The 17176-nt window shown below is 37.1% G+C and overlaps 1 protein-coding gene across 1 annotated transcript in view; it reads right to left on the reverse strand.

The window, feature by feature from the left end:
* Nucleotides 1-634: 634 nt before the first annotated feature.
* RALYL (RALY RNA binding protein like) overlaps nt 635-17176 on the reverse strand; it is a 186963-nt gene continuing 170421 nt past the window's right edge. The window contains exon 8 of the mRNA XM_042840025.1: nt 635-709. Coding sequence (XP_042695959.1) covers nt 692-709 — 18 coding nt within the window. The 3' untranslated portion in view covers nt 635-691. The remainder of the gene's footprint in view (nt 710-17176) is intronic.

Consider the following 17176-nt stretch of genomic DNA (forward strand, 5'->3'; position numbering starts at 1 on the left):
ACGTGCAGATACTGCTGCAACAACTGCATAGTGCGTGGCATCACAGAGCGCTTATCTGAAGAAAGGGACTAACAAAAGGATCCAATTTACAGTTTATCAAAGATTGCTTTCATATTTTGACATATTTACTTTTTAGCAACTAAGCCTGTTTAGTAAACATGGTTATTTTAGATGACAAATACAATAAATAAAAAATGGAAAATAGCATACAATGTTTTTAAGTGTGTCACTAATCATAATGATCTTGTTTGAATTAAGCTGTAAACAAGGAAGTGCAATAACACCTGACTCTAAATAGGGTAAAACATGCTAATCATAAAAATAGCTTTTAGAAATATACATTTGTATACAGTGTTTCCCACACCTGTTAAATATGTCCTTCATAATATTATGATACAGTACATTGGCTTTTAAGACATCAAAATTAAAAAAATAATACCAATAATTAGCCAGAGAAAAACACATTTACAATCTAAACCATAAAAATCTGACAATTGTACAGCTTAGAACATATAAGAAATGGAATTTCTAATATTTGAACATTAATGTTCGTTTTAATAAGTAAATTTAATTTTCATACAAATTGAATCAAAGGTGTTACAAGCCAGTAAGAAACTGCAGTTCACAATTTTCTGTGGGGAAGTCAGAGTTTCTCTTCTCAGTCTTCAGGGGGTTCACATGTGGCATCTCATCACTTGATCTGTAGAAACTGAGAAGTGAGAAATATTTTCATTAGCATGAAGGCACAGAATTTCTTCCAGCAGAGCCTCAGAAGGAAACCAGGTAACCAGGGAAAAGAGGGAGGAGGACTGTTATGTGATTTTTTACTCACAATCAATCCGGTATCAGTATCTATTAGAAAACCAAGACTGTGCAGCAGTCCTAAGTCAGAGTTCATGGCCAAAATAACCACAGTGAATCAAGCGAGATGGCAGAATCATAGAATCATAGAACCCTTAGAGTTGGAACGGATCTTTAAAAGTCATTCAATCCAACTCCCCTGCAATGAACAGGGACACCACAGCTAGAGCAGGTTGCTCAGAGCCCCGTCCAGGCTGACCTTGAATGTCTCCAGGTTTGAGGCATCCACCACTTCTCCAGGCAACCTGTTCCACTTCCTCACACCCCGCACTGTAAAAGACTTTTTCCGTATATCCAACCTAAATCTACTCTCTTTAAGCTTGAAACCACTTTTCCTTGCCCTGTCACCACGCTTCTCTTCAGTAATGCTCTGTGAATAACCACTGGATACTTTCTCTTTTAGCAGAAAATAATAATAAAGGATGCATCTCAGCTGCTTTGCAGTGAAATGCTTTATTTGCATAATAACATTCAGCCTAAATAAATTGCTTGCAAGATTCTTTGCTTTGGTTTCCTCACACTGCCTTTATACCTCATTCCACACCATTTAAATTGTGTGCTTTCAGCAATGCTTATTGTTACTGGGTTGATGAATCTTTTCTCAGTGACTTTCCATTAATGTAGCCTATTTTATTATTATTACAGCATACATGTTCTAGGCTTTAATTTCATGTCCCTTTATTTCTTTTGTTTTGCCAGGCAGATTGGGAAGCAGCAAAAAATCCAATGTCAGTGAGGTTTTGGAGGGCTTTTCTTCCAGTCGGGGCCTGAAGTAGATCACATCTAAAAAACATGTGTCCTGCTATGAGGACTGCTAATGCCACCAGCTTCAGCAAGGCATTTGGTGGTGCCACAGAGGTACTCTCCAGAAAAACTGCCTACAGAAAAACTGACAACACTTTCCCAGCCATTTCGGTTTGGAAAATTCACAGTAGAAAATGTTAACAGAAATAGACAGCTTCTTTTCTTTCTTTTTCCTTTTAAGTGAAATTAACATTAGGGCTGGTCTCTTCCCCTTTGTAAGAGTCAACCAGATTTCCCACTTATTGCAAAGGTTGTGCCAGACTTTTGGTTGCATCCTTCACATGTAGCCAGGGTAAAGCCCACATGAGAGATCCCAGAACTTTCTTCATTCAGTCAAAGCACTCCAAAACTGTTATTCTGTGCTTGCACAGAGGAAAATCTTGATCTCTCTCTAATTTTAGCTGCTGATATCTGTTCAGACTGACTACATCAAAAAAGAATTTTAAATCCCAAGTCTCTGAGAAGACTAATGGCTGGTAAGTAGCTATTCATCTCACAAGAAGTAAAAAAAAGCCTGCAGTTCCACTGCACATCCTACCAGCTCCAGAGAGAGTTCCTCTTTTCTCACCATTTTGTCACCTATACTTTGCTCTGCCATTATGCTATTATGAAAAGCAATAATTATGTAAGTAAGAACACAGACAGATTTTCAAATTATTTATTGGAGCTTCTTCCCTGCCTTTCAAGCATTTACCTGTCACCAGCACTAAAAAGCTTCATTAGGTTGCTATTATGAGGTGTTATCGCTAACCATCTGGATCCAACTCATCAATGCTGCTTTGCTGTCATTTAGAAACAATGACAAAAATTTACCAACCCCACAAACCAAAAATCCTATATTCTTTTCTCAGCATACAGGCTAGTTACTTGCCTCTTGAAGCAGATAACCTTAAAGGCTGAGAAGAAACTTTAAAATCTGAAACAGCCAAGTTTTATTTTCCATAAAATGAGAGCAACCCAGGGCTATGATTAATCTGATGTACTATAATACTAATTTCATTCTATTTCTTTCTTCTGAATGGTGTGCAATTTATCAGCTGGCTTTATGGTACTGCTGATGATATTAAAAGAATCTCATGATGACTAATATTTTTTTAAGCTTTTCATTTCCTTCTTGTTACATATATAAAAAACATCCTGACACAACAAGGATGAACTGAATTACATTTAAGCCAGAAATATGGCTTTCATTTGATGTAGTTCTAGCAGAAAACCGCTTATAAATGCGTGATTTGAACATAGTGCATTTTATGAACTGAATAACCGAACAGAACAGGCAGTCCTGGCAGCCGTACATGGTATCAGAGAAACAGTATATACTGTCCTAATTGCCATCATAATCTCTGAAAAAAGCTGGAGATGGGTTATGGAATATTTATTGGTTCATTTTCCACCTGAAATTATTTCTGCTGTTTTTCTCCCCGTATGGCTGGCTTTTTGAGTGTGAGCTATTGAAAGCACTCTTCTTAGGCACAACACCGTATTTCAGACTTCCAGAAATGCTACTGCTACTGTTACTACAGTACCAGTTTGATCCTTCCAACATTTTCACCAGACTCCAACTACTCTATATTCAGTTAATTTTAACTTTGCACTGCCATCATGTATATACCCCAGAAAGCTAACATTAAATATTAAATACCTGACTAAATATAAATGCTGTTCTACTTAATGGGCTCCAAATATCATCACTAAAAATAACAGAATAAAAATTCAGATAAAATCAGGTAAAATACAACAGAAATCTAGAGGAGATTTCATCTTGTCTTTTAAAGGTCTAATGGTTTCATCACAGATAATTTTTGCCCGGATTATTCCCCTTTGTACATTTGTAGGTCTTTAGGAATGCCCTACTAGTTATCGATTCTCTTGGGGAAAGAGCCTGGCCATCAGATCACCTGCTAGGTGCAAATTCCCTCTATGTTGTGTGCTTCATTGTCACAAAGTACAACACAATAGGAATAGTTTTCACTCTGCCTTTCTCTAAAAAGCATTTAATTAGGAGGTAAACTCAATTTCTGATAAAGACACCTTTTTCTTTTTTTTCTTTTTTCAAACTGGATGGGCTGCTCTGTCTCCCCACCTTTCCCATGCAGTTGAAAGCAGTAATGCTGACTACTGCTTTGCAGCCAGGCAGATGCTGCTGACTTTCCTGAGCTCAGTCAGGTGGTCTCTATTTCTCTACGGGTGGTGTGACTTTTGAACTCCACAGGCTGGGCTCAGACAGAGGTCAGCCTTTTTCTTGCTCCAGTATATTTTTTCTTCCTTACAGTTCTGAAAAAAATAAAGGTAAACAATGGGGAATGTTCCTTGTTCCCCATAAATCTTTATTTTCCTTCTAGTTGTGTTTGTTGGTAAAGTGTGATGGACTTTACCATGATCATCTTCCAGACCTAAACGTATACATATAAATCTTACTATCCGAGCGTAAAAATTCTGTATACGTCCTTGGGAGAGAGTATAAAGTATGAACCTTGACTATATGACACAGAAGTTGCACAAGATTAATGTTTTCTCTTGAAGAACATTAAGAAAAAGTTTAGAGGAATATCCCGCAGAACATGAATGTTACAGAATTTACAGTAAGATTTACCCTGCAACAATTATATATAATAACAGCATCCAACAAACTATATGCAAGATGTTGATCTCAAAAAATGTATCTGTACATCATAACAATAGCCTTAGAAATTCCCAGAAAATGCAGATAAATGGTGGATGGTTGGACAACTGTGCAAATACACACACGAACTTGAAATCCAAATCCTCAAATATCCTTCCCCTTGTTCTACTGGCTTTTTCCTTGTTAGACCAACCCCTTTCCAAAACTGCATTGCTGAGTTGGTAGCTACAAGGTAGACCACTGTAGCTAATTCTGACTCTGGTTTCAAAGCTGCATTTCTACATCTGCAGGTGACTTGAAGGCCAACATCTTCCCAGGCTGTTGTTGGTGTCTGACAAAGATTTGACTGTGGGTTACCTGACTGCCATACTGACTGCTTTATGCAAAGCAGCTGCAAACCCCCCATTGAAATGCACGTACTGCACTTTCCTGTTACTCACATCACTGGCCGTCCTCCTAGCATTACCTCAGACTGCAATTGTGGCACAATTGCTTTGGTTGTATGTGCTGCTCTCATCTATACTGCTATGTCTACAGCTAAGAACAGTGGATTCAGGACCACAGATGTGACTCTTATTTTCTCTAGGATGGTGTCTTGCATTTCATCCCTAATAATATTTTTTCTGATTATGAAGTGTAAATCTGGACGCTCAAAGAGGAGAAAAACTGAATGTGTTTGCAGAGCAGATTTTTTTCTTTAAACTTGAATCGTGGATAATAATAATAATGGATTATTCCAGACTTGTTCCTAAAATAAGAAAAATCAGGATGCACTGATTACTGCTGGTTACAAAGCAGTAGAGCAAATTGCTATTCTATTTGTTTGCTTGGTCTAACTCCAGATAATATCCTCCCTTTCTATTAAGCAGACAGCTTGTATTGACTGCAAAAAACAGTAATCTATGTTTGTAGGGTATCCTTGGGGTATGTCCACCTATTGGCTTTTACGTATCTTTCATCATCAGGAATGGAAACCACAAGCAACAGACAGGACTTAGCAAAGAAACTTAATTTTGTGTTACCTTTTGCTTTGACACCTCTGCTCATTTGTTCTTTTGAAAGAATTCCTGTCCCCTAATTTAAAGTATAAAATCTCTACTTAAGTAATAGGTATATAGGTGTTTTCGTATAACTCCTCTGTATGAAGAGTAAAAGCTCAGTGTAGTATATGTTAGTAGGGGGCTTGAACGTGCTACTGTCATTTGTAACAGTTCTGTGTAAAACCTGACAAAGTTATGACCCTAAACCAATTTTTTTTTTTTTTTTACAATGAGCTAATGATAGTATACTCACTGCATATAACAAATGAACAGTTTTACAGTTTCATAAATATTAATAAAGAATATTTGAAGGAAACAATTGCACCTTCTTTAAACCTTCCTTCAGATGATGAAACCTAATCATTTTCTTTTGTACTTTGTCAGTTGTACTTTAATTGCTGAAAACACTACAGAATCATTTTTCTGCTCAATGAACAGTTTAATTGCTTTGAAGTGTCAGTACTTTTGTGAGTACATTTGAGAATGACTGCTTTACTAAGCAGTGAAAACATATTTCTATCCTTTCTATTAAAATGCTCTGTTTCACTTGCTAGCTTTATAAAAATCAGCAGGAAGAATGGGAAGCTTTACTGAATACTCATTTTTCCTCTTGACCAATATAGTTTTCTTCCCAGAGATCTATGTGGGCAGATATGTGATGAATATTCTTGGGTTTAGTGGTGAAGACAGGATCTACTATTGTGAGAATGCCAATGAGGACATGCTGCAGTTTTGATAATGGCCAGATGTGAAGGCTGAAGGAAGAGAGCTGCCCAGAGCTTTGCTGAGCAAGGCTCTGAGGGCAGAGAGAAGTGGATCTGTCCACCTTACTTCATTCTCTGGGTTTGGCTCTCGCTCCTCTTTTGCTGGTAACCAAATGCAGTAAGTTCTCAACCAAGTTGTCCAGAGTTTCCTCAGCTTGCACCAGTGTCCCTTAAGAGCAAATCAACCTCTGTGGGCCCAGTGACAAGTGTAGCAAAGGGGAAAATGTTCCGCTTTTCTTTATGCAAGTGGATAATTACAGCAAATTCCGAAAGGTATGACTCAGAACCACTAATTGTTTTCTGCTTCTTGAGATTTGGCTTGTTCTGTGTGAAACAAGTAAGTCCTAGTCTTGATTATACTGAATGCTTCAAAAGGATGGCTTAAGGATGCAGAGTGCTGTCAAAAAGTAGTAGAATTAATTCTTACTGATTTAACTTCTGCTTGATGCGAGAAGCAGAAATTTCCCAATTTGAGCTGGTGATCCAATTAGCACCAATTCCAAAGGCAGGTTTGAATACAAAGTTTAGCATACAAAGGAACTGCTACAGTTTGTACCCTGAGGACACTCACTATATCTACACTTTATGTAGTATTTCTTTTTAATATATGCATGTAGGAACTCATGAAGTACTAAAACTTCCTCAAGGTAATCACACAGAAAGTAATTGCTAAAGTTTCCCCGTATTGCCAATGTAGATTTTAGACAGGTGTCAAAAAACAAAGTGCACCCATGCAGGAAGAAGAAATTGTGCTCAGTCATGGTAATGAGTTCAAGAATGCTCTCTAATCAACAGCAGATTTTTGATTTATTTGAGGCAGACATTTTAGTTAGCATAAAGAGGACAGAGGTAAAAGCAAATTGTAATAGACAAGGAATGGAGAGTAGATCTCACTGTTAGAAGAAGCTGAAAGTGGTTATTATGAAATGACAGAGGTACCAGAAAACCTCAGAGAAAAACAAAGAAAATCTGTAATGGAAATGTGATCCAGACGGGAAGGACGATGAATGCTGGTCATATTCTAAACAGCATTTTCTTGGTATTTTCATAGAATCAGATACCCAAGTCAGAAGTGACACACAAGGATCAACTTCTGTCTCCACGCAGGACTACTCAAAATTTAAACCCATTTTTTTCCCATGTAACGCTTATTTGAATGGGAAGTGCACAACATTTTTGTTTTATGAGGATTTCAATATGTCTTTAAAATTAAAAATTGCAAAAGAAAATATTGGATTTAGGGTTACATTATTGTCTGCAAATGGTGTGTCATCGACTACCACCTGAGAGAGGATCAACATGACACTGCAAATAGGAACAGAATTTAGACTTTTGATTCTCTGTTTATTGGGTTGGAACACAACTTACGCTTTCTAAAAGAGATTATAAAGCTGTATTGTACTTTTAGTAATGAATTGCAACAACAAATTGGAAATTTCAGATACACATATCAGCATAACAGGCTGGCTAAGATGGCATTTGATTAACTTCCAAATTTTCATTTTGGCAGATAGAGCTTGTTCCATTCCTCAATGATTGCTTTTTTGTTGAGATTGCAATTACAGTTCTACCACCTTCTAAATAAATTCCCTTTTCTGAGGTCTATAATGCCTACATACAGATAAATTCAATCTGCTTTTCATGTTTTTAATATTAATCATGCAGAAAATCTTCTTAGTAGCACATTTATATTTTTTTCAGAAAATTCAGACCTTTTGGAATAATCGGGTCAGTAACTGGAGCTCTGAAGTTTATACTGAAAAAAAACAACAACAACAACCAGATTTAAAATTACTCTTTTTTTCTTTTTTTTTTTAAATGGAAAAATAGAAACCTTTTGGCTTTTCAGTGTTTACCTCTGTTTACTTGCATGAAGGCCCACTTTGGCTTGCAGATGAGATTCAACAGAAAAATGTTTTCTCTGAGGGTTTTTTATTCAGTATTCCTGAAACTCAAGCATACTGATAAAGCCAGTGAAAAGAGTGTTTTTTAGGGGAACTAAAGCTATTTACTTTCAAAGACTGACACACCAGGAAAAAATGTGTGATGCATGGCAATTGCTCAATTTCAGTTAAATCTAAGAATTTGAGGATTACTCTAATAGACTCAAATCCATAGCCAAACACAGACCCAATGGCTGGCTTGAGTTCTTGTGAAAGATATCAGTCATAGTGTGAGTATGGAAAACGAAAACACCAGTGTATCCTTCCCCCTCGCTCAGCAGTTTCCTGCTTTGGTATTCTCCTCCCACAGATCTAGGAAATGTTGGTCATGAACGAGTGGTCTAACATCAACCCTAACATCTAACATCTCTCTAACTTCTAACATCTCTCACAAGTCATTTCAAGTTTGTTGGAATCAACTAAAAAGCTGGGAAGTGAAACGAGAGACTTTGCCAGCATTATAGTGGTAAAAAACATTTGGGGCAGAAATTGACTTCAGTCTTCATATTTAAAGTTTTTTACTTTGATTAAAAACAGTGTTTGTGCGCCAGCCCGAATTTCAGCCTGCAGCTTTTTTCACCACTATCACCCACCCCCTGAAAAAGAATCTGAGTTTGCATCTGGGAGGTAAATGTTTGTTACTCCCTGTTTCCATACTGTACTCAAAGATTGACTCTTCTGCATTGAATTTTAAGTTAATGTTTGTGGTATATTCTGATTTACTTGAATAAAATAAACACAATCAGTCTGCTAGTACTGAAATTAAAGTCAGTTAACTTATATCAGAGAGAAATTCAGCTCATTTGGGCAAGCATTTTGATTGTATGTCTGAGAATTTCTGGCCTGATCTGACAGCATTATTTGTCTCTCAATAAATTCACAAAAATATTTACTTATTTATCTTTTATTGGAAAAAAGCAGAGGTACAGAAGTTGTTGACAGGTGAAGCTGGGCAATTAAAATTAAATATTTTGATGTCTCAAGAACATCAAGTACTATGACTTTCATTTTTACCTAAAAGCTTAAGATAAGCAGATAGCACTGCATAATAAATACAAAAAGAACCCAAAGTGAAATGAACACAAAATATTAATAATGGATAGATCTACTGACAGTCAATGAACTGTGCCAATGAGCAGCAGTATCTACTTCCCATAAAACAGCAAAGCACACAAACTACTCTTCCAAAACGCCAGTCCACATGAAGCCAGCACATAAGCTTTGCACAAATCACTGTGACAGTTTCTAAAAAACATTAAACATGTTAAATGGTGCAACAGTAAAAAATCATTTGTCATATCAGACATATTGCCAGGATGTAACCTGTGCCTGTGTTTCCAAATAGACATATCTCCCAACTTCTTCCATTTGCCTAGGATATTCTAGACACTACATTACCGTGACCAGTTCTTACAATATTTCTTGTGGAATAAAGCAAACAAAAATATTCAATTTAATGCTTATATTGTTATCTATTGACATCATCAATGCATTACCTACTGTCTCAAAAATTGTTTCACTTAAATGAAACTGTTGAACATAGGCTCTTACATGCTCTTGTATGATGGAGAAGGCATAGGAGAAGCCCATACACAAGATTTCCTGCCCTTTGCTGTATGTGCCTGGACATTGCTGGCATTTTATTAATGATTGTCCTGCTGGGCCTGAAGGAACCTGTGTGGAATTGCCTTGCATAGAGACAGATCTCAGAAAGAGAGACTTCACTAATAATTCTTAGCAGAAAATGCAGGAAGTTAAATGGTTGAAACTTCAGAAAGGTCAGGCTCTTCAGCCTAGAGAAGACTCCGGGAGACCTTATGGCCTCCCAGTATCTGAAGGGGGCCTACAGGAAAGCTGGGGAGGGACTTCTTATAAGGGCAGGTAATGATAGGATGAGGGGAAATGGCTTTAAACTGAAAGAGAGTAGATTTAGACTACATACTAGGAAAAAATTATTTACTGTTAGCATAATGAACCTATGCCCACAGAAATTGTGGGTGGCCCTAGAAGCACTCAAGTCCAGGCTGGATGGGGCTTTGAGCAATCTTGTCTACTGGGAGATGTCTCTGTCTATAGCAGGGGGTTGGAACTCGATGATCTTAAAGATCCCTTCCAACCCAAACCATTCCATGATTCCATTATTATGCGATTCTATGAAATCTGATGCTACAGTGCAATAAAAAAGTAAGGCAAACTCATAGAGGAAGCAAAAATAAGGTTAACAATAAAAACAGTAATTGTCTTGTCTGGAAAGCACATAGTTTTGATCCACTTGAATTATATATTTGACAAATATTCCTTTCCTACTCTTTGACTGTATGGCTAAAAGAGCACTTTGGTCTGACCTTAGAAAGAGGGGCCGGTTTACATGTTTAATCTGTTGAGCCACACTGGCGAAGCTGAGAATGGGGCCCAATCTTCCTGATTGCCTGTACAACTGAAACAGTTTTGTTTTCAAGCTATTTTGTGTTAATACATAAGATTCTAATGTTCATAGTTAATTTATTTACATTCTAAATATTTTAAAAGCTTTATGAGGGACCAAATAATATGGAGTAGATTTAGAGGAATAGATGTGAAAGATTTTATTTTGCTTATTTATATTATAAATATGCTACTACAGGCTGTAAATATCACACTGCATGTGTGATAATAGTACCTGCATTCTCTGCAGCTTCCTATGTACTATCTAGGGGATATGATGTGAATAATAATTTTTAAAAAATATCATGTAGTCATTCAATCATAGTTAAAACCCTGAACACCACTTAGGAACTCTTCCCCTAAGAAATCGACTGTCAGGAAAAATGGAAAGGAGAAGCTGGTAGCAAGGCCTTTCCAATGACTCACACAATGGTACATGAACAACAAACAAATCTACTATGATATTGCATATATTAAATATAGCAAAAGGGCATGTCAGGAATTTTCTTACAATTTTTGATTTCATGACATACTTTTATTACTTTCTCTGTATTTTCAGTCACAGGTTATTAGATTTACTGCAGCTTTGGAAGGTACAACACATTAGTATCTGTCAGGTACGCTGCCTCTGATGACTTTCTTAGCTTGCTCAAGTACAAACATCTTGCACTGGCATTTATCAAGTGAACACAATCTTTTACCTATTCATTTGTCTCAGGAATGAAGAACTTCATGTTTCTCCTGAAACTGAATGCAAGGTTTCAAGGAACTTCAAAATGTCCAGTGCACCAGAAAAAAAATTTTGCAAATTTTGCTTGGTTTCAATAATATCTAAAGTCATCTAAGTAACATTGTTGGCATGACCTTGCTTCATCCATTACCTTTAATTAGAAGTTTCATCTTTTTTTTTTTTTTTTTTTTTTCTTTTGAAGTAGTACTTTAGATAAGTGCACTCAGCTTGTAGCAAGAAAAGCTATTGATCTTTTTGACACGTCTAATCAGCCTACTTCTACTGATAATAGAAGAGTTGATTTGGCCTGCATTATTGCAATTGACATAAAAAGATATATCTAAATGGGCAATGAAAAATCCAGATTGATTAAAATAGTAAATTAAATACTATCAATTCTATTATAGTTTTGTATTTGTTCAATCATATTATTTGAAAAATGCAAAATAGGGCCTAAACTTGAGAAGATTTCATTAAACAAATTTTTGTTCATTTTCTTTAGATCTTATTCTACTTTCTGCTGAGTGTCTTCAAGAATTCTCATGTTTAGCAAAGGAATTAAAGAAAGCTTCACTATTTCATAAATATTTACTACTAAATTACTTTACTTTTCCTTAACTACTTATGGGAGAGGAAAATGTTTTGATGATCCTTAGCCAAAGTGCTTGTTGGTTCCATAGATGTAAATGGATTTTGTATCAATTCCCACAAGAAGTATATCCATTATTATACCACATTTTCATTTTTGCATAATGAAACTCAGTACAGCAAGAGGATTATCCTGAGTTTTGTCTGAGGTTTTTTCCAGTATTTATGTTTGAAACATTATTCTTTTTGGTAGAAACAAATCCAATATAGATTGAAAACATTGCAGAGGTGGGAAAAAGGACAGGAATAAGAAAAGGAGTATTTCTGAAAGGCAAACGTAATTGAATTACACTTCCTAGAAAGGAAACTATATTTGATGTATAAATAATGGCAGTAAACCCACCTCGTGATCAGAAGTGGGCTTTACACCGTCTCTGTACTTTTTGTTTTTGATATAATTTAATACAGTTGCCTCTCAAGACTTCTCATTAGAGGTGAGTCATTACTGAGGAATTCCTATCTAATGCTTGTGTGCCTTTATTATCTTGAGTGTATGCATACCAGCATATAATCACACTTGTGAATGTATCCTTCAAATTCCATGAATTACAATATCATAAATCTATTGTATTTGAAAGCAATGGAGTCACATGAGTCCACCAGAAAACGCTGTATGGGCTACTGAATGCTGAAATACTGAACCACCACTGTGCTACTATAGTTATAGTTATTTATTGTAAATGATTGACAGATTGATATAAACTATTCTTCTCTGTCAGTGTAATATAGACATGAGTGCTTGTGTATAATTCATTCCAATTAATTAGTTCGTTGGCGTTTTATTAACCATTAGCTGAAAGTGATTTTTTTTCTTCAAGATCTATAGTATGTCAGGCTTTCAGCTAATTAATTGGATGCTACCTTTGGTATTTACAAAGGGATTGAAATGATAAGTTATAATTCATTTTGAGATAGTGCTTCCTTGATGATTGATCAGCATCATGTGAAACAAGTTCAGAGAATTTATATGAAACGCTTTGGTCCAGTTGCTAAATCAGTAGAGAAACAATCATGTAAGGTAATTCATACATCTTTCACATTCTCTCCATCACATCATACACTACTGATGTCACTTGCAGTGTGGAAAAGGGACTGGTTTTAGGGCCACTGGGGCCACCTGCCCTTTAAAGGTCAAAATGGGTGTTGGAATATACTGCAGTATTGCGAATATAGAAAACAATGTCTTGAGAGCAGACTTGAGAAGAGGGACTTGGGGGTGTTGGTTGATTAAAAGCTCACCATGATCGGGCAGTGTGCTCTCACAGCCCAGAAAGACAACTATGTCCTAGGCTGCATCAAAAAAAAAGTGTGGCCAGCAGGTTAAGGAAGATGATCCTGCCCCTCTGCTCTGTTCTCATAAGGTCCCACCTGAAGTACTCCCTTCACTCTGGGGACCCTAGAATAAGAAGGACATGGACCTGCTGAAGTAGGCCATGAGGATTCTCAAGTGCAGGACCACTTCTCCTGCAAAGACAGGCTGAGAGTTGAGGTTGTTCAGCCTGGTCCCTTTCCAGCTCTTTTAGGTACTGTTACTTTTATCCAGAGCCTGAAAAAAAGATGGATCAAACTAGAGTGTCTACTGTCTTGGAGACACTTGCTAAGATATATCTGTGGGCAAAGAGTTTGTGCAAAAAGAACTTTCCTAACAACTGTTTGATGACTGTAGAAGATACTCAAACACAGCATGTCTAGAGCTAGAGTTCAAATAGGCAATCAAGTTATTTTGGCAGAACAAATTTTCACACTTTAGACTAGTCATAACAACTGTTTGTGGATGTGTCTTTAGTCTGTAGAAAATTATAATATGGGGATGAGTAACATCCGGATCTCAGTGGTGGATGAGGCAGGTGTACAGCTGTTGCATGCAATAGGTATGCTGCCAGCCACGCAAATGATGTGGTTAAAGCCTCCTTAAATCTGTTCCTGACGTAATTCAAGACTGCAGGCTAACTACTTCACATTTCTTTACAGCTGATCTAGGCTGAAAGCAGACATGAGGACAGCTGCCATCACTCAGTTAATGTGCAGTAACCTGTTCCTCCAAATAGACTGAGTGTGAATTCAGATGAAACATCCTACTCCTTAAACCCTCAGCATACATCATAGTGTACTAGTCACTTTCTTTTGAAAGTAAGAACTAGAACTAGAACTAGAAATATATATATATGTATATATGTCTGTCTTTGGACCAGAGGACTCATAGTATATGTATATGTATATATGTGTACATATACATATACATATACATATACATATATATATACTATGAGTCCTCTGGTCCAAAGACGGCCCACATAAAGAAATTCAGAGATTTCAGTCTAGTAGCATCTGGACTCTGGTGGCAAGGCTGTCATTTTTGAGCTTGCCTTTACTGACAGCCTTTGGGCTTGTCAGGAGACAGAGAAGACAAAGTAGTATTTTGTTCCACAAAAGGAGTCCCGCAGTGGGATATTAGCAAATGGTTTGGTAGGAGATTTGCAGCTAAATATGAAGCATTGAGAAAAAAAATTAGAAATCCTAAATTTAAGCCAAGTAATTCTCTTCCTCTAATAATATTTCTCAGATTAGTAGACTTGCAAGTGCTTAACTGAATTCAGAACATTAGCTATGCCCATCACAAATGGTTTTCTATTTGCTCTGCTGGTTTTAGTGTCAAAAGAGGAGACTTTTTTTCTCATCATGGTCCTAAATACCTTTTGCTTTATATTTGAAAAAGATTATAGATTTCATTTGGAAATGCCCTTCGGAGGAGTATTTCTAATTCGGAGTCTAAGGTTATGTTTTCACACATGGAAAGTTTGTTCTAATTGTTTTACAGTTAACATTTTTCCCGCTATAAAAAAATCCTCTGTTTTCTCAAATAAACTGCAACTGGCTCTATGTGAAAAGGACACATTTTCTATTAGTCAGCTCTCCTATATTCCTCAGAAACTTAGTTTTCATAAAACAAGAGAACAACATCTGCTAGCACTTCATATTTTGTGACAAGCCTATTTATCTGCTTTAATTCTCACCAAACAGACGGTAATGCCAGACAGTGCCAGAACAGGTTCAAGCAGAGTAAAATCTAACATTTCTTACTGATTCACTATATGTTTGATAGTTTTCTTACTTAACTTCTGGTTATTCAGCTATCAATAATTGGAGTGGAAAGTAAAAATTTTTTAGGAATATGCCATCATATCTACATAAATACATGTATGTAAGGACACTGAAAAACAGATTAATTTACAATATGCATCATATTATAACAGTACTGTCCAATACTGCAAAGTATCTGGGTAAAAACTATGGCAGAAATATAGTTGCATCTCCATGGGAAATATCCATTGCCTGAGATTTCTTTGGAGTAATCCTTCACAGAGCAATCCTTTATTTGATATGTAGCATTTACTCATTCACCAATCTTCCTAGATTTTACAGAACAAAACAAAGAATGGTAAGTTACTATCCCATTGCAGCAGGTAGAAAAACTAAGAGGAAGTGACCTCTTCTGAAAATGGCAAGGGAGTGCAGAAGGCATAAACACTTCACATCAATGGCAATGTAGGTTCTAAGCTTTAAAGTGTGTAAAGTTGGTGTCTTGGCTAGAGGTCCCATATTATTAAGGTGGAAGGCAGGAGGCTGCTCATCTGTCACTGCCCTGGCACTGGGGTGGGCTGCACCTGACTGAGGTGGTGCCCACTGTAAAAGAAGATCAGGCTCAAGACCATCAAAAGAAACCTGAGGTACACAGGTCCATGGGACCTGATGAGATGCACATGAGGATCCTGAGGCAAATGATGAATGAAGTTGCTAAGCGTGTGTCCACCATATTTGATGGGACTTGGCAGTTCAATAATGCTACCACTAACTGGAAAGGGAGAAGAATAAACCCCAGTTTTAAAAAGAGAAAAAGTGAAGATCCAGGCAGCTACAGCGCAGCCTATCTCACCCCTGTGCTTGGCAAGATCATGGAGCAGATCCTCCTGGAAACTATGTTAATGTACATAGGAAACAAAGAGATGATAGTTGACAGCCAATATGTCTTCACTAAGGACAAATCATTCTTGAAAAATTTGATGGTATTCTATGACAGGGTTACATCTGCCTGTACATGTGCAAAGTGTTTGACACAGTCTCACACAGTATTTTTGTCTCTAAATTGGAGAGACATGGATTTGACAGATGGATCATCTGGTGGATAAAGATTTGGCTGGATGATTGCACTCAAAGTGTTGTGGTCAAAGTCTTAATGTCCAAGTGGAGACCAATAATGAGTGATGGAGTGATGTCCCTCAGAGGTTGGTACAGGGTCCAGCACTGTTTCGTATCTTTGCTAGCAACATGGGCAGTGGAACTGAGTGCACCCCCAGCAAATTTGCTGATAACAACGAGCTGCATGATGTGGTCAATGTGCTGGAGGGAAGGGATGCCATCCAAAAAGTCCTTGACAGGCCTGGTAGGTGGTCCTCTGAGATGGCTTCGGAGCTGTGTCAGCAACATATTGCGTTTCAGAAAATGCCAGAATATAAATTTTGAAAGGATTTTTATTTGGAAGCAGGGGTATGCAAGCATGTTTATGCCACACTTATGACTTTCACTACTAATGACGTCTTCCCACACTGATTGCTTTTTAGAAACTTTTTTGCTTAAGCCTTTGCTAGATAAAAAAATTCCTCTACATTATGCTTCATTATATAGTGGGTATATATGCTAAATATGCTATATGCTGTAGGTGAAATGACAGAACGGAGTGATCAGAAGCTAGGAGGTATTACATAATCTTCCCCATTTAGTTGTCTGCAGTAAGAAGCACAGTCCCTAAACTGTGGTCACCCAATTGTTAATATCACTACAGCGGAACGGACATTAGCCATGGTGAGATATTATATATACAACTATCTATGCATTATAACATTTCTACTTCCTACAAATTCAGAATGGTGACTGCTTACAGAGATCCCTGATACCTGTTGGAGGAGAACCTGTTCCTTAGAGAAGAACAAATAATATCACCTATTCTACACTGCATGTTAGAAGACGGGGAGATTCATGTTCTCTTGGACACTCTTTGGCATATTGATATTAGGATTCATAAATTCAAGAGGGCTTTGTGCTGGCTAAAGAAACACAGATACTCAAATTAGAGGTACGTATAAACTGCCTGTATCAAGCAGTACAGAATGCTGCTTATTCAGTTGCACTGTTTCTCCAGACTTGGTGTTGGTTCAAGTGGTTCCATTTCTAACCGGCTCCTGTTGGCAGTACTGAATGATTTTTTTACTGTAAACATGACAAAATGTGTGTCAAAAAGACATCAGGGAAAGTGACACTGAGCAACAGAAGTGATTTCTTCT

The sequence above is a fragment of the Centrocercus urophasianus genome, unplaced genomic scaffold, assembly GCF_019232065.1.
Source record: "Centrocercus urophasianus isolate 14NV4802_14NV808 unplaced genomic scaffold, USGS_Curo_1.0 seq_11, whole genome shotgun sequence".
Classification (NCBI taxonomy): domain Eukaryota; kingdom Metazoa; phylum Chordata; class Aves; order Galliformes; family Phasianidae; genus Centrocercus; species Centrocercus urophasianus.